This window comes from Coturnix japonica, unplaced genomic scaffold (genome assembly GCF_054131305.1).
Source record: "Coturnix japonica strain WE unplaced genomic scaffold, WE-NBRP24 Scf071, whole genome shotgun sequence".
In the NCBI taxonomy this organism is placed as follows: Eukaryota; Metazoa; Chordata; class Aves; order Galliformes; family Phasianidae; genus Coturnix; species Coturnix japonica.
The window spans coordinates 560,289-579,100 of NW_028188974.1; the positions used below are offsets into that span (position 1 = coordinate 560,289).

At 43.1% G+C, this 18,812-nt stretch overlaps 1 protein-coding gene across 20 annotated transcripts in view; it reads right to left on the reverse strand.

Moving 5' to 3' along the window:
• The window catches only part of LOC146751609 (ubiquitin-associated protein 2-like), a 137,077-nt gene that overhangs the window by 57,880 nt on the left and 60,385 nt on the right, over positions 1 to 18,812 (reverse strand). For all 20 annotated transcript variants that reach the window (XR_014941329.1, XM_085533921.1, XM_085533924.1 and 17 more), the window contains 2 exons: positions 16,562 to 16,616; positions 15,240 to 15,340 (listed from right to left, as the gene is read on the reverse strand). Coding sequence is in view for 19 of the 20 variants with exons in the window: in XM_085533921.1 (XP_085390047.1) it covers positions 15,240 to 15,340; positions 16,562 to 16,616 (156 nt within the window). In the remaining variant the exon portion in view is untranslated. The remainder of the gene's footprint in view (positions 1 to 15,239; positions 15,341 to 16,561; positions 16,617 to 18,812) is intronic.

The window sequence follows — 18,812 nt, forward strand, 5'->3', positions numbered from 1 at the left end:
GGTAAGTGTTATGTACTCACCATGGTAGAGGCAACCACTGGGTGGCTTGAAACATACGCAGTACCCCATGCTACTGCTCGAAACACCATATTAGGTCTTGAGAAACAAGTCTTGTGGCGACATAGCACCCCAGAAAGAATTGAATCTGATAATGGGACACATTTCAAAAATTCCCTTATAAATACTTGGGCCAAAGATCATGGCATTGATTGGATTTATCATATCCCCTACCATGCACCAGCTTCTGGTAAAATTGAACGATATAATGGGTTGTTGAAAACTATGTTGAAAGCAATGGGTGGTGGAACATTTAAGCACTGGGAGAAGAATCTGGCAGAAGCCACTTGGTTGGTCAATACTAGAGGATCTGTCAATCGTGATGGTCCTAGCCAATCTAGCCCCCTACACACTGTAGAAGGAGATAAGGTCCCTGTTGTACATGTAAAGAACATGTTGGGAAAAGCTGTTTGGGTCCTTCCAGCTTCTGGAAAGGGCAAACCTATCCGTGGAACTGTCTTTGCCCAGGGACCTGGGTGCACTTGGTGGGTAATGCAGAAGGATGGGGATGTTCAATGTGTACCACAAAGGAATTTGATGCTGGGGGAGTGCAGTCAATAATTTTATGTATCTATATATATATGTTTGCATGTGTAGTGTATTTTAGTTATTATAGTTGTACATTTAGTTATGTTACATACAATTCTACTATTTAGCTATCATAGTTTTACATATGTGTATATATATGTATATATATATAAACCATGATGAAATAATGTAGAATAAGGGGTGGAATGTCATGGTTTTGTAATTTTGTAATTTTGCTATCAGTATTCCACATCATAACATCATGTAAAGTATGGATACTTCTATTGAATGTGAAGTCCACAGAAGAAGACTACATATCCCAGAGAACAACAGGGGTAACGATAAGTCACGGGACCAGGACGCTATATAATCTCGTTCCCAGGCTGGAGTGCCCTCCTTCTTCTCTCGAACTTCTCGGAGAGTGGGAAGCGTTCCAGCCGTGTCGCCTAGAGTTCACAGTAGGCCTCTCGTTTTTCGGGGACTCTCTCTCTCTCTGTTTGCTCGATTTGTTAGCCTCAATTATATTATATTGTGTTATCTTGTATTTCAATATCATATTTAGTAAAATAAGTTTTTCCTCCTTAGATTGCCGCTGTTTTTATCCCATTCCCCTTTTCCCCCTCCTTTCCGGGCCCCGAGGGGGGCCCACGGGGTGGCTTCCCCTGTCACGGGCATAGGTAAATCTAAGTAACCCGTGACACACAGTAGCTTCCAGCTTCTCCTGTTTATTTCCCAAGTTGCATGCATTGGTGTATTTTACTGCATGCATTTTACCTGGGAATCCAAAATTATTTGGAAGACCTGAACAAGATAACATCCACTCTGTGTTAGCTCTGTGGAGTAATAAAAAATTGCCTGAAACATTTCCTCCTCATGTGTTTTTTTGTTTGTTTGTTTGCTTTGTTTAATTTTTTTAACCAAATAGCCCCTAACTAGACAATTCTTTCTTCAAAATATTGTGGCACTTGAAAAATAACTAATGATCGTATGAGAACAAGCCAAAAGTATTACAGTACCTCAGATTTCTAGACTAAACCACACATTTTGACATGAATTCTAGAAAGGAGGTGAAGCCCATTGAGTCTCTTTGGAGACAGTGGATTTTCTTTTCCCTCTCCTGATCAACACGGTCATTTCCTCTGATATTTCTTCTTTAAATAAATTCATCCCCATATTTATTACACCTGTATTTATTTCATATCAGACATTATCAGGAATTGGAAATCAAAGAGGAGATGAGTGGAGAGAGGATGGAGGAACTGCCTAAAAGGGAACTCCCTAAGCTGATTAGGCCCTCTGATGGGGATGACGATACTCCTTAGTTGGTGGTGCCCCCTGAGTCTAACCGCTCTTCACCCACCATTAGAACGTCACCAACTAAGAAAAAACGACAGGTCATCATTATTGGTGACTCTGTACTGAAGGAAGCAGAAGGGCCAATATGTAGACCAGACCCTCTACATAGGGAGGTCTGCTGCCTCCCGGGTGCCTGGGTTAAGGATGTGAGGAAGAAACTTTCTTCCCTAGTCCACCCCACTGACTACTATCCCCTATTACTATTCCAAGCTGGTAGTGATGAGTTAGGCAGAACGTCCATGAGGACTCTGAAAAAGGATTTCAGAGCCTTGGGGAGACAGGTAAAGGGCTTGGGAGCACAAGTTGTGTTCACCTCTATCCCTCCTGTTTCAGGGAAGAATGAGGGATTCAATATAACGGGCCAACAGATCAATACCTGGCTCCGAGCTTGGTGTGCCTGGCAGGGGTTCAGGTTTTTTGACCTTGTCTCCCACCGGTCAAAAGGGACCTTAAAAAGAGAATTCGGTAGGTTCATCCAGAGGGCTTTAAACTAGGTACGAAGGGGGTGGGGTTGTAGCTGGGGCCACCAAAACGGAGACTATATGCAATGTCCCTGTGCTTGCAGGAGAGGGGTGTGCTTCTAAGCCCCTGAGGTCTTGGCCCTTGGTGAAGGAGGAGAGTGACTCACCCCCTTGTAGGAAAAAAACGAGAGCTGGTGTCAAGCTGGTGGCTGTGGAAACACCTAATAGTAGTCACGAGGCAATTAGGGCTGCTGCTGATCACAAGGAGGCCAAGCTCAAGTGCCTTTATGCTAATGCACACAGCATGGGTAATAAACAAGAGGAGCTGGAGGCCATAGTGTGTTCAGAAAGTTTTGATATAGTTGCCGTCATGGAAACATGGTGGAATGACTCCCACAGCTAGAGTGCAGTGATTGAGGGCTACCAACTTTTCAAAAAAAAAAATAGACTAGGTAGGAAAGGCAGTGGTGTAGCTCTCTATGGTAAAAAAGACTATGAATGCGTGGAAATCAAAAAAGGTGATGATAAGGTCGAAAGCTTATGGATCAGAATAAAAGCTAAGGCCAACAATACTGATGTTACTGTGGGAGTTTGCTACAGGCCACCTACACAGGATGAAAAAGTGGATGGGATGCTTTATAAACAATTGGGGGAGGTCTCGAGGTTACTCCCCCCCACTCTGGTGGGGGATTTCAACTTCCCGGACATCTGCTGGAATTACAATACAGCAGATAGGGAACAGTCCTGGAGGTTCCTAGAGTGTGTGGGAGATAACTTCCTGACACAGCTGGTGATGGAGCCGACGAGGGGAAGCAAAATTCTGGACCTGCTGTTTTTTAACAGAGAAGGTCTGGTGGGGGATGTAAAGGTTGGAGGCCATCTGGGACAAAGTGATCATGAAATGCTAGATTTCTCGATCCTTGTCGAACAGTAGAGGAGAGTCAGCAGAACTGCCACCTTGGACTTCCGGAAGTCCGACTTTAACCTCCTTAGGACCGTGGTTGAGAGGGTCCCCTGAGGGGTAACTTTGGAGAGTGTGGGAGCCCAGGAAGGCTGGGAATACTTTAAGAAAATTGTCCTAAAGGCACAGGAGCTGACTGTCCCAAAATCGCGAAAGACGAGCCGAGGGGCGAGGAGGCCGGGATGGTTGACCAGAGATCTTTGGCTTGATTTCATGAACAAAAAGAGAGTTTACGGTCTCTGGAAGAGTGGGCAAGCTACTTATGAGGATTACAGGTATGTAGTGAGGCTGTGCAGGGAGGAAATTAGGAAAGCCAAGGTGCAGCTAGAACTGAGCTTGGCCACTAAGGTTAAGGAGAACAGTAAATATTTTTAGAAACACATCAACAGCAAGAGGAAGGCTAAGGAAAATCTCCATCCCTTGTTGTATTCTGAGGGCAACTTGGTCACCAAGGATCAGGATAAGACTGGGGTACTTAATACCTTCTTTGCCTCGGTCTTCAATAGTAATGATTGTAATTCCCTGGGAACACAGCCCCCTGCGCTGGTAGATGGGAAGCAGGAACAAAACGAGCCCTGCGTGATCTGCGATGAGATGGTTCTGGACCTGCTTCGAAAGCTGGATGTTTATAAGTCCATGGGGCCGGATGGTTCGCACCCTAGAGTGCTGAGGGAGTTGGCGGATGTGGTTGCCAAACCACTCTCCGTAATTTTTCAGCAGTCTTGGCTGACTGGGGATGTCCCAGTGGACTGGAGGCTGGCGAATGTGATGCCCGTCTTCAAAAAGGGCCGGAAAGATGATCCTGGCAGCTACAGGCCCATCAGTCTCACCTCGGTGCCCGGGAAGGTTATGGAAAGGATAATCTCAGGTACCATCATGGAACAACTAAACGTCAGCCAGAAGATCAGACCTAGTCAGCATGGGTTTATGAACGGTAGATCCTGCCTGACTAACCTGATTTCATTCTATGACAAGGTGACCTGCTTGGTAGATGAAGGTAAGGCTGTTGATGTGATCTACCTGGACTTCAGTAAGGCCTTTGACACTGTCCCCCATAACATTCTGGTAGAGAAGCTGGCTGCCCATGGTTTGGATGGGCGCACGCTCTGCTGGGTGAAGAGCTGGCTGGATGGCCGGGCCCAGAGGGTTGTGGTCAATGGAGTGGAATCCAGTTGGCGGCCAGTCACGAGCGGCGTCCCCCAGGGCTTGGTGCATGGGCCACTTCTTTTTAACATCTTCATTGATGATCTGGATGAGGGGATTGAGTGCACCCTCAGCAATTTTGCAGACGACACTAAGCTGGGAGGGAGTGTTGATCTGCCTGAGGGGAGAAGGGCACTACAGAGGGACCTGGACAGACTTAATCAATGGGCCAAAGTTAACAGCATGAGTTTCAATAGGGCCAAGTGTCAGGTCCTGCATTTTGGTCACAACAACCCCAGGCAACCCTACAGGCTTGGGGAGGTGTGTCTGGAAAGCTGTCTGATGGAAAGGGACCTTGGTGTGCCGATGGAGACTCGGCTGAATATGAGCCAGCAGTGTGTACAGGTGGCCAAGAAGGCCAATGGCATCCTGGCTTTTATCAGGAATGGTGTGGTGAGCAGGACTAGGGAAGTCATCCTGCCCCTGTACTCGGCATTGGTGAGGCCTCACCTCGAGTACTGTGCTCAGTTTTGGGCACCTCAGCACAGGAAAGACATGGAGGTACTGGAGCAGGTCCAGAGAAGGGCAACGAGGCTCATGAAGGGCTTGGAGAATACGGCCTATGAGGAGAAGCTGAAGGAGCTGGGGCTGTTTAGTCTGGGGAAAAGGAGGCTGAGGGGAGGCCTTATCGCCCTCTTCCAGTACCTGAAAGGCTCTTACAGTGAGAGTGGGGCAGGTCTCTTCTCACTAGTGACAAGTGACAGGACGAGGGGAAATGGCCTCAAGTTGCGCCAGGGCAAGTTTAGGTTGGATATTAGGAAGAACTTATTTACAGAAAAGGTAGTTAGGTACTGGAATAGGCTCCCCAGGGAGGTGGTTGAATCGCCATCCCTGGTTGTGTTTAAGAGCTGTTTGGATGTGGTACTCAGGGATATGATTTAGCGTAGGGTTTTTATAGTTAGGGTACTGGTTAGGCTGCGGTTGGACTTGATGATCTTTGAGGTCTTTTCCAACCTGGGTAATTCTATGATTCTATGATTACATGATTCATGTCAGCCAGAGCAAGATCCATTTCTGTAGAAGACAAACCTTGTGCTAGTGCCAGAACTCCAACAACAGAGCTCAGTCCATTCAAACAAAGAAACAAAGCCTCAACACAGCACACCTAACTTTCACATCATCCCCCCCCTTTCCCCCCCCTTTCCCCCCCCCCCCCACATACACACCTTTGGGATACTGGAGCTGTTTGGAATAATACGTGGGACTTTTTCTTAACATTCCATGTAAATATTTACCTATTGCTTTTACTGATGACTACACTTCTAAACATTCAACTTCAAATAATGAACACAATTTTATACCATTTTATTAGTTGACCCAGGCCATGTTCATTACTGTCACTTAACACTCTACCTTCCAAAAACAATACTTCCAGTCTCAGCTGTTTTACTGCTCTTCTCCAAATTAATTCTATATTGCTAACAGCTTTCTGGTATTGACAGGATTCTAAGATTGATCTTGCCATGAGTGTGACAGTAGCCTTTTTGTCCATAATCCACCTTGGCATTATTGTACCTCCAGATATTATCTTCCTAACATTTACACCCACACCTTGCAAAGCATTACTTTTTAACAGCTGTGTTTTCCACTGAACTTATACTTTGTGTTTTCAAGGATCCCTGTTATATCCACTTCAGCTTATACTTCCATATGTGACTCTCTTGTTTTCTTCTGCAACAAGTTCAGTTTCAGAAAGTCATAAGGGTAATACCATGCATAATATATGGTTTTGGTAAAACTTCAATTATTTTCCTCCAATTTCTCACTTCCCATTACTTTTTGTTTTCCTTTACTGAATTATCAGACATACATATTTGCCCCAAAATCATTTTATTTTGGTCTAAAACTTGTGCTAATCCTTTTTTTCTGGATTATATCCACATTGTAAAATGGCTTGAAGGATTCTTTAAAACATTCCTACTAACTTCTATAGCAGTCCTAAAAAAGCATATTTCCTTGCAACTTCGAGCCACTACATAATATTCTCCCTCCGTGGCAGATATACCAGAATTTTTTTTTCTTGGTTGTCGTTCTTCAGTTTCAGAGTTATTTAAGGCTGCTCATAACCATTATATAAATGTTGTTTTTCTGTGAAAACTATGAAATGCTGTCAAAGTTAAGGCATACGTAAATTACCAAAATACATCTATTTTTTATGATCTACTTTGAAAATTGAACACCTCCATCCTAACTAGTTTTTAAGAACTGATGCAGTCTGTTGTTTGAGATATCTCATTGCCTTGTACATTACAAAAAGGTAAGAGAATTAAGACTCAGCACACCTGCACAAAAGTATCAGTTTGTATATTTCTTTTTGGAAAAACATTGGGAATTTTGTTTCCTTCCACCTGTTCCTTCTCTTTGCCTTTCTGTAGTACCTTACTTTTATAAGAACTAGGATGTTGAATTATTTGGAAAACAATTACACAAAAAAAGTTACAAATCATTAAGATTTAACCCAACCCTTACTCTGTTTCTATTTCAACCAGCAACTCCAAGTTTTTACCTCCACAGAATCAGCTATATTTTCTATAGAATTACACAATGATGCCTGTAGAAATACCTCTCACTCAGTCTGTTGTGACTTCTCTGTCATCTGCAATGATTCAGGGTAAGAGATTCTAGAGCATTTTGAGAACATATATGGGAGAAACTATATTTTGGAAACAAGTAATGTATTTCTTTTTAACTGGAAACTTTGAAGTTAGTCCTCTACCAGCACTGGCATAAAGAGGAAATACTTCATAAGAACCTAAAACTCCACAGAAAAATTAAATGGTAAAGAAGCCTTCAGAAAACATTTTGATATGCAAAATTTGTTTTGTTTCTCCAGGTAGTTACCCACTATCTCCTTTTTAATCCTCTATGTTGCTAGAACAAGCTAATTTTGTTTCCTTCTTTGTAGAAGAAAGAAGATATGGAAGTAGGTAGTGGAGAATAAAGAGGGATTTCCACTCTATCTTTACTCTGCGTATAATCTTATCTAATATTCACTAGCCCGCAACAGACTTTACAGGTTTCCATAATGTTATGGTTTTATTATTTTTGGTTACTGCTTTTCCACATCATTACATGTAGTGCACTGAGATTTAAAGTGTTAATGCTCCAGTTCCGGTCACCTGTCCGGAAGAGAAGAACTACATACCACAGGGGGCTTTGTGGTCAGAGAGGAGATATACTGTCTGGCAAGGTCACGAGACCTTCCCATTTTTTCGGTTCTCCTCCATGCTGCTCAATCTGATTGCGCATCTCACTACAACATTATGGTGAGGCCTTTCCACCTTTCAGACACTCTCTCATTATATTTGATTTATTAGCTTCAATTCTAATTATATTGTATTAGAGTGTGCTATCTTGCATTCTGATACCATATTTAGTAAATTAGTTTGTTTTTCCTCAGATCGTTGCCACTGTTTTTAATTATTTTGGGGTCTCCTGTTTCCCCGTTTTGGAGGCAAGGATCTGCAGATCCCTCTGCCCCACTAGTCCCAGAACCAGACAGAACCAGCCCGTAAACTGTCAACATTCTTGGTGGAGAATGCGGGCAAAAGCTGCTTTTTAGCTTTTAGAACGAATCTCTCTCTGCTCTTGGAGAACTTCGTTAGGAGAATTATATCCCTTCTGGAGGTGCTCACTGAACAGCATAACCTTGAAAATCCAGGTGGACTGCCATTATTCTGGGATATCTGTTAAATCCAAGCACTACTATCTTGCTTCTGTAAAAGAGGAAAAAAAAAAAATGATCCCACTTTCTCTTTTAGCCTTGATTCCAGAGGGAGCTACTAATTCTACAGAACTTGTGATTTTTAAACAAGACTCCCTCCAACTCGAGAGAGATGCCCTCTGAATCAAGAGATACTCCCTGCAATCCAAACTCAACGGTCTCCAATCTCAATGGGACACCTTACAGTTCAAACAGAAAGCCTTCCAATCTGAGAGACGGCCTGCTAACCAAGAGACTCCCTTCAGTCCAAATTCAACAACCTTCAGTTTCAAAAAGACACTCTCTGGTCCAAGCGAGATGCCCTCCCATCTGAACAAGACACCCTCTGGTCTGAAAGGGAAATCCTCAAGTCCAAACAGGATGTATTCAAAACTGAGCGAGATGCCTTCCAACACGCAAAATTCAGTCTCCAAATTGAACTAAAAAACATTCAGGCTCATCGAGTCATGCTCAAATCTGAACTAAATACCCTCATAAATGAATGAGACAGACTCTGAGCCAAGCTGCAGAGTGAGAGCATTGGAACTGACCAACCTGAACAACCACAGGAGGCACCAGAATCAATGTCAGTTACCCCTGTAAGAGGATGGAAAATGAAACGAATCTCAACTCAGTTAGAACAGAAGAAAAAAGAGGAGGGGAAAGGAAAGGAAGCAGACACTGTAAGAGAAAAGGAGGAAAGAGGTCGAGAAGAGTGGCTCTGAGATCCAGGGGAAGTGCCACTGAGTCCAGGGGAGGGGCAGTCAATAAGATTGTGGTTACCAATGCCCAGGAGGGTAAGAACAAGTCCTGAAAGAGTAGGAGGTGAACAAGACATCGTTACCATTACTGATTGTCATGGTTTTCTAATGTTGCTGTCAATATTCCAAATCATAACATCATGTGCAGTATGGATCATTAAAAGGTTCATACTCCACTTCCATGGTGTCATGGTTTAATAATTTTGTAATTTTACTATCAGTATTCCACATCATAACATCATATAAAGCATGAATAATTTTACTGAATCTGCAACTTACAGAAGAAGACTACATCTCCCAGAGAACAACATGGTCAGAGATGGGTCACGGGACCTGGACACTATTATCTCTCTCCCAGGCTAGACTGACGTCTTTCGAGTTCTGGCATTCAGGGGAGTGCGTGGGATCCTTCACCGTTTCGCCTAGATTCACAGTAGGCCTCTCGGTTTCGGGACTCATTCTCTCTCCTATTTTGCTTGATTCGTTAGCTTAATTTCAATTATATTATATTATATTATATTATATTATATTATATTATATTATATTATATTGTGTTATTCTGTATTTTGATATAGTATTTAGTAAATAATTGTGCCTCCTTAGATTGTTGCCGCTGTTTTCTTTTCCTAATTAACTTTTTTCCTTTCGGCCTAGGGCCCCTGCAGGGCCCACGGCCCCCTGTCACGGACACGGGTAGATTTTTCTTTAAACCGTGACACATGGAATAACAACGCCCCCGATGGTAAGTTCTAGGAAGCACTGCCAGAGACCCAACTATCGACAGAGGGATTAGCAGATGTTTGGATGGAGCTGCCACCCATTGGGACCAACTATTAGAAGCCATGAGAGAAAGGTACCCCTTCAAGGATGCTTTGAAGCCTCAAATTATTAAGTGGGATACCATCGAAAAAGGTATCTAGTACCTGTGTGCCCTGGTGGCGCAGTGGTAGGAATGCCGCCTTGCAACACCAGGGCCCGGGGTTCGAATCCCCCCTGTGGTGCAAGTGGTAGAAGTGCCACTCTGCAGCACAGAGGCTCGAATCCCGGGGGTTGGACTCGATGATCTCTAAGGTCCCTTCCAACCCGCACGAGACTATTACTATTACTATAACCTGAGGGAAATGGCCGTGGTGGAAATGTTGTACAACCCTGATCCACACGACCGTGATCCTGAGAGAGTGAGGACCAAGCCTAGCATGTGGCAGAAACTCACAAGTACAGCACCAGAAAGATATGCTCAGACACTGGTAAAATGTTTGAAAGATACTTGGACAACCAGAGAAAACCCCGAGTTTTTGAACTGATTATGACAGTTCATAACTACGAACAGCAGCTCCCCCCACTACGTGCCGCAGTTTCTGCCATCTCATGGCTAGAAGACCGACTGGATGAAATGCACAAGAAATTGTTTCCATCGACTAATTGCAATGATCCCGTAGTAGTATCAGAAACGACAGATGAAGGTCAATCCCTGTACGGGCCACCAGGACTAATGAAGGATCGGATCAAAGTATTCCAGTCCTACTCCTCACCTGTATCATCAAAAGTCTCAGCTATGAGACGCACACACTTTCCAGCTCGAGCAATGAACAACAGTAAGATTGCACTGCGTGTTTCCAAGTGGCGCTACCTACATGACCACGGAGAAGATATGAGGAAGTGGCACGACCAGCCTACTCCTGTACTATGAGCACAGGTGAGAGAACTACAAAACAGACCAACCACCAGTACAGCTGCTCCAGTCATCACAGGTAACCAATAGAGGGGCCCTGCCCTCAGTCAGGGGAGGGAGAGGGATAATAGAGTTTATTGGACTGTGTGGATTCGATGGCCTGGCACATCACAACCACAGAAATACAAGGCAATGGTGGATACCGATGCACAGGGCACACTGATGCCCTCAAGTCATGAAAGGACAGAATCAATCCATATTTCTGGAGTGACTGGGGACTCTCAAGAATTGACTGTGTTGGAGGCCGAAATAAGCCTCACTGGTAAAGACCGGCAAAAGCATTCTATTGTGACTGGCCCAGGGGCTCCATGCATACTTGGTATTGATTACCACAGAAGGGGGCATTTCAAGGATCCTAAGGGGTATCGATGGGCCTTTGGAATAGCTGCTGTAGATATGGACAACATTAAGCAGCTGTCTGTTTTGCCTGGCCTGTCAGAGGACACGTCTGTTGTGGGGCTGCTACAAGTAAAAGAGCAGCAGGTACCGATTGCTACAAAGGCAGTGCACAGACGGCAGTAACACACCAACAAGGATTCCTTGCTCCCCATTCATGATTTGATTCGCCAGTTGGAGAATCAGGGAGTGATCAGCAAATCTCACTCACCTTTTAACAGCCCCATATGGCCAGTGCGTAAAGCCAGTGGAGAATGGAGGCTGACAGTAGACTACCGTGGCCTGAATGAGGTCACACCCCCACTGAGTGCTGCTGAGCCGGACATGTTGGAACTCCAGTATGAGCTGGAGTCAAAAGCAGCCAAATGGTATGCCACCACTGACATTGCTAACGCCTTCTTCTCCATTCCTTTGGCCGCAGAATGTAGGCCACACTTTGCCTTCACCTGGAGGGGCATTCAGTATACTTGGAACTGTTTGCCTCAGGGATGGAAACACAGCCCAACCATTTGCCATGGGTTGGTCCAAACTGTATTGGAACAGGGTGGTGCTCCACCACTGCCAGTGCTGAACTGGATGTTCAGGGAAGAGGTTCCCTCCACCAATCATGCAACCAATGCCACCTGGAGCAAGTGGATTCCACTGATTACACAGCGAGCACGGATGGGGAACCTCAATCATCCAGGAATTTTAGATGTGATCATGGACTATCCTGAAGGTAAAAAGTTTGGAACATCACCAGCAGAAGAGGTTTCACGTGCTAAGGAGGCCCCACCATACAACGAACTACCAGAAAATGAAAAGAAATATGCCCTGTTCTCTGATGGATCGTGACGTATTTTCGGGAAGCATCGCAAATGGAAAGCTGCTGTGTGGAGCCCCACACGACAGGTTGCAGAGGCCACTGAAGGTAAAGGAGAATTAAGTCAGTTTGCAGAGGTAAAAGCTGTCCAACTGGCCATAGATGTTGCTGAACGGGAGAGGTGGCCAATGCTGTATCTTTATACTGACTCATGGATGGTGGCAAATGCCTTATGGGGGTGGTTACAGCAGTGGGAGCAAAATAACTGGCAGCAGAGGGGTAAACCTATTTGGGCTGCTGAACTGTGGAAAGACATTGCTGCCCGAATAAATAATATGGTTGTAATGGTACGCCATGTTGATGCTCATGTGCCCTAGAGTCGGGCTACTGAGGAACAGCAAAATAACCATCAGGTAGATCAAGCTGCCAAAACTGAGGTGGCTCAAATAGACTCGGACTGGCAACACAAGGATGAATTATTTTGAGCTCAATGGGCCCATGAGACCTCGGGCCATCAAGGAAGAGACACGACATATAAGTAGGCCAGAGATCAAGGGATGGATTTAACTATGGACGCTATTGTGCAGATTATTCATGACTGTGAAATATGTGCTATAATTAAACAAGCCAAGAGGATGAAACCTCTCTGGGAGGAGGGGTGGTGGCAAAAGTATAAATATGGAGAGGCGTTGCTGGTTGATTATATCACTTTGCCACAATCTCGCAGTACTAAGTGTTATGTGCTTACCATGGTGGAGGCAACCACTGGGTGGCTTGAAACATATGCAGTACCCCATGCTACTGCTCGAAACACCATACTGTGTCTTGAGAAACAAGTCCTGTGGTGACATGGTGTAAGAGGCCATGCTTTTTACACTATTGTCTCAAAAGTTTGCTGAAATGGACAAGTTCAGGCAAGTCCTGGCCAAGGTTCCAGGACTCCCTTTGTCTGAGACACACAGGAACCAAGGTTCAAGAAATCCCTTTGTTTAAGAGATGGACAAGTCCGGGAGCTAGGAAAGGGAGATAAGATGCAGATTAATAGCCCTAAAGTGGTCTTTTTGTGTGGGCCTATCTCAAGGAAGATGGCCATCTCTGAGGAATTCACAGGACTCTGACCCGAGCCTTCCAGAAATGTCTCGCTGCCCGAGACTCCACTTCTTGAGACCTCGCTACTCTGACCGCCTTCTCTGTGCTGCACCGATCTGCTGTTTGCGGCCTGCTACTCTGCTGCTGCTCTCCCCTACGCTTATTTTGCCCCGGACCAACGTAACAACGTGCTACGGGTCGCTGCTGCATCCAGGAGGTGACTATCCCTGCTTTAACGTAATTCTTGCTCTTTTCTACCTTTTCTATTGCCCACTTTCCCTTCCCCATCACCCTAATTTTGATATTCGCCGCTCTCCCTTCCCCATCCCCTCTGCTGTCTATTATTTCCAATAAACTGGTCGGATCAACATTTGAATGCTTTTCTTCTTAATCTCACGCCGGGCATAACATATCAAAAGAACCTTGCCTCACTCCTAAATTGGAGCGAGACACATGGCACCCAGAAAGAACTGAGTCTGATATTGGGACACATATCAAAACTTCCATTATGAATACTTAGGCCAAAGATCATGGCATTGAGTGGATTTATCATATCCCCTACCACGCACCAGCTTCTGGTAAAACTGAACGATACAATGGGTTGTTGAAAACTATGTTGAAAGCAATGCGTTGTGGAACATTTAAGAACTGGGAGTAGCATTTAGCAGAAGCCACTTGGTTGGTCAATACTAGAGGATCTGTCGATCGTGATGGTCCTAGCCAATCTAGCCCCCTACACACCACACTATAGAGTTAGGTAAGGTCCCTGTTGTACACGTAAAGAACATGTTGGGAAAAGCTTTTTGGGTCCTTCCAGTCTCTGGAAAGGGCAAACCTTTACATGGAACTGTTTTTGCCCAGGGACCTGGGTGTACTTGGTGGGTGGGAAGCGTTCCAGCCGTGTTGCCTAGAATTCACAGTAGGCCTCTTGGTTTTCGGGGACTCTCTCTCTCTGTTTTGTTCAATTTATTAGCCTCAATCATATTGTATTATATTGTGTTATCTTGTTATCTTGTATTCCGATATCATATTTAGTAAAATAAGTTTTTCCTCCTTAGATTGCCACCGCTGTTCTCTTTTCCCATTCCCCTTTTCCCTTCCCTTTTGGGCCAGGGACCCTACGGGGCGGCTGCCTCCTGTCACAGGTACAGGTAAATCTAAGTAACCTGTGACACAAGCTTACTGCAGTGCTCAAGAAAGCACATACTTGTCTCCAGTATCAGTATTCTCCTTCCACACTTGGATAGAGGGGGTGTTAAAAAATCATTTAAGCTGGTTTCAGTAATTAAGAGTCTCTTTTATCAGTTTGTGGTTCCCATGTGTGGATAATAACATAAATTAATTTCTTTATCATGACACAGACCTTCCTTTGTATTCATCTTCTGCCACAGAGTATGGTAATTAGCAATCTTGTTTTTCCACATCATAGATGAACAGGTCACATTCATTATTTCTGAATCACCACTTTTAAGTGGTTTAGTTCCAGACTCATCTCTTGCCTTTAGCCAGAAGTGCATATTTCATACTTGAAACTTCATACAGAAACATATGGCTGTCTCTATCTTCAGAAAGGCACTGTTCTTTTGGTTTCTGTTCAAGTGCCTAATTGTGCTTTAGCTGAGAATTCTCCTCAAAGGTGACAGATCTTGGACCTCTCCTCCATCCCAGACATTCACATACTCATGTTCCTATGCTGTATAGGTGGAAATTCCACAGCCATCTCAGTGTCACCAAGTAGATTTATATTTATCAACCATTTTTCATTTTTTTGCTTCTACTTAGATAATCAGATCCTACTGCTCAATGCCTGTTAACCAACCAGTTTTAGCAGTACTTAGACCCTTAACTAGAATTAGGTGAGAACTTAAGCAGTATTTCATATCTAAACAATTCTTCACATACAAAGTTCTTCCATTAACTCCTCAAATTCATTTGTTTCTCAAAGGATTGTTATAGTACTAAACAAAACAAAATTTCCATTTGCCTTCCCTTCAACTTAACCAGAGAATTACCCAGGCTACAGCATGTTCTCTGCAATTTAGCAGCAGTTAAGCTATAAAAATGAAGTCTTTGCCATGTGAAATGTATTTACATTTTCATAAGTTAAAATAATCATTCTGTTAGTTTACAGTTAACTGTAATTTGCTATAGGTCTCCATTCCAGTCCTTCCACTTCTGGAAGCATCTTACCTGTGCCATCATCTGCATCATTCTGACCAATCTCCCAAATCTCTGATTTTGTCCCAAAGTCATCAGCAGAAGACTCCACATAGTCTGCAGGATTAAATGTCCTACAGTTTTAAAAGTTAAGAAATAGAAGGGAACACACAGGTCATTCACTGAACACAAGTGTCACCACTTTTAGCTGAAGTTGTATTAAATTTAATATCACAATTTCCATGTATTTTTATCTATCATTTTTGTTTCCAAAGAAATCTTTCCTCTATGAGCAGATTAAAAAATGCATTGATTAGAAAAAAAAAGGGGGGGGAACAAAATTAAGAGAAGGAAAAAAGCAAGGAGACTATTAAGAAACTGACCCAAAATAAGAATTTCTAAAAAAGCAGTTAACAGCATACCTATCCCTCCCCATCCAATAAAGCATCAGTTTATATGCTCAGCATAAAACTTTTCTCAGCTGATAGTTTATCTGTGGCTGACTGATGAGAAACTGGTAGTGGCATGTATTTTCAGAGCACCAGACTTGTGCAGGACAGTAGCTGGAATATTGGTAACAGTATTTCAGAATGCACTCCCAATACCAATAAAAAAAAACAAAAAAAAAAACAAAAAAAAAAACCAAAAAAAACCCCACAGATGTATATAACAGGTAAAAAGGACTATTACAAAAAAAAACTTACTTTCAGTTTACTGTTGGAATTGTGAATAAGAAGGATTATTAGAGAAGTAGAACTAGTCATCAGTTCATCATGACATCACTGACATTAAATGAAATATCATATAAAGCAAACATTGAAGTAAGTGGTGGCTATGCTTCTCTGAGTCAAGTTACTCTGATAAACTGAGAACGATCTTTATAGCTACTCAGTAAATTCCTTTGATTCTGTTTTAGGGTATGTGCATGTCCAAATAGCTAAATCATAAAACCTCAAAAACAGGAGAAAGTTCATAATCGGTAGTCTACTTGTTTTATTTAGGACTCACATTCCACGTTACACTGAAACAAATCTTTTTTTAAATATACCTAGGATCACACAGAACTTTTCAGCGTTGTAGGCACTCTGTGGCTGTTACTGATCATTACAAATGAGTTCTCCAAGTTTAATATACTAATATTGAGTGAACTCAGATTAGGTTTGCATAGGTGTATCTAGTTACAAATATTAGCTTAAAAAAACAAACAAAAAATCAAATTATTAACTAACAGATCTGTGAATTTTTGCATCCATACTGATTTATCATACATACAGCAATATTAATACATACAGTGACAATCAGTATTTCCAGTGAGCTTGATCCTCCCTAAAATCTGTGCTCTGCATGTTTCTTACCCCATGCCTTGGGCTGAAAACCTCCCTGCTCCTCTCCCTCTGCCACGTCCAAATCCTAGGAAAGAAAATACCATTTAACAGCAACAGCAGAAAAGGAATTGACATGTGGAAAGAAACTCCATAGCCTGTCAGGATATAGAGCAGGTATGATTTATTAAGGAGATATGCTCATAGCCCCTGTGAAAGGGAGTAGTTCCACCAAGCTTGCACACTGTTAGGAAGAAGCGTGTTAAAGATAAACACAGATATAGGCTGAACTTATACATAATCAATAATCTCCCCCCAGAAGTACATATATATGTAATACATATATATGATACATATATGGCTCCCCGTGGCCGTGAGATGAAGGCTCTCTGTGAAGGCTTGCTGTAATCTTCTGAATCTGTGGGAGGGGCACCCCCCAAACTGGGATTGGCTTGCCCTTGGGACATCTTATCACCTTTCTGCCACATGTCCTAAAGCTGTTCTCAAATTGCTTTCTTTATGACTTTCACTCCTTCACTATCCCAGACTTACTGTCTGCATTTCTCATAAACTATGTACACTACCTCTAACTATGCTGGGCCCTTCTCCACTATACTGTGGGATCCCTTTTCCATTCTTCAGAACCAGTCACAATTCTGTCACTTTAGAAAATGCTGTGATTGAAAAAGAAAACCACTGCAGTTAAATATATTTCCACACAGGAGAATATTTCTACATTCCCCTAACATATGCAAATAAATCAGAGTTCAGTGAACGTTTCAGCAGGACAAATTTTTTGTTTGTTGTTTGGCTATGTGGGTTTTTTTTTCTTTTTAATCTAGAGAAGTAGCTCAAAATTCTGATTTACCTAAAGCCTCATCCCAACTAAGATGGTCATTTTTAAATCATTAGACCTTGTTCGAAAATATGCCTTTAATTTTTCACTCTTGCCCAAGAGGCTCTAAAAGCCCAGTCTCTGTGCATGTTCTGATCTCACAAGAAATTCCCTGTCACTCCCTGTCTGTGAAAAGAAAGCTTAAGTATTCCATTCATTTCTTTCTTTTCATTGGACTCCTTGTCCATCCCTAACCTCCTGCAGTCTTCTACCTGCATCCGTACATTCCTTGTCTTTGTCTCTTACTGACATGAAAATTAATCAATTCAGATTACTCAGTTCTCATAGCCACTCTCAGAAATATGTTGATATTTAAACTACAAAAAACGTGTTGTCTCTAGTTTTGATACCAGTCTCAGTTTACAAGCTTCTTGATACAATGAATGGCTTTCTTTTACCATGTAGAATAGCACCAAAAAGACTTGAAATTTTATAACTTAACCATGCATAAAGTACATGCCAACATAAATTTCTAGAAACTATTTCTTACATGCAGCATTTCCTACAGATATTTTTTTTACTGCTTTTTTTTTTTTTTTTTTTTTAGGAAAAAGAGCTGGCAGCACTTTAAGGACAACCTTCTGAGAATGCAACAGCTCTCCATACCCCAGATGAAAAAGTCGAACAGGGGAGGCAGGCAACCACTGTGGCTGAACAAGGACCTGCAGCTTAAACTGAGGGAAAAGAGGGCAATGTACAGGAAGTGGAAGTAGGGTTGTGCAGCCTGGGAGAAATACAGGGCTGTTGTCCATGTGTGTAGAAACAGGATTAGGAAAGCCAAGGCGCAGATGGAGCTGAACTTGGTGAGGGATATAAAGGATAACAAGAAGAGGTTCTACAAGTACATAAGCATGAGGAGACAGGACAAAGTTTTCCACCTGATGAAAGGTAATGTGGAGCTGGCTTCCTCAGACACAGAAAAAGCTGTGGTATTCAATGAGTGCATTGCCTCAGTCTTCACGGGTAGTGTCACAGACTAATCTAGATCAATCTATGTCCGTGACAGGGAGGCAGTAGGCCTGTGTGACACCAAAAATGGGAAGGGAGAAAGGAAAGGTGTAGGGAGATGGGAGATGGGCTCAAGGAAACAAACAGAGCAGCAGCAACGATGTAAGGAAGAAAACTTATTTTACTAATTATGATATCGGAATGCAAGATAAAAGATAAGATTGTGTGCCCCGGTGGCGCAAGTGGTAGGAATGCCGCGTTGCAACACCGGAGGCCCTGGGTTCGAATTCCCCTTGTGGCGCAAGTGGTAGAAGTGCCGCTCTGCTACACAGGAGGCTCAAATCCCGGGGGTTGGACTCGATGATCTCTAAGGTCCCTTCCAACCCGCACAAGACTATGATACTATGATGATGATAACACAATATAATACAATCTAATTAA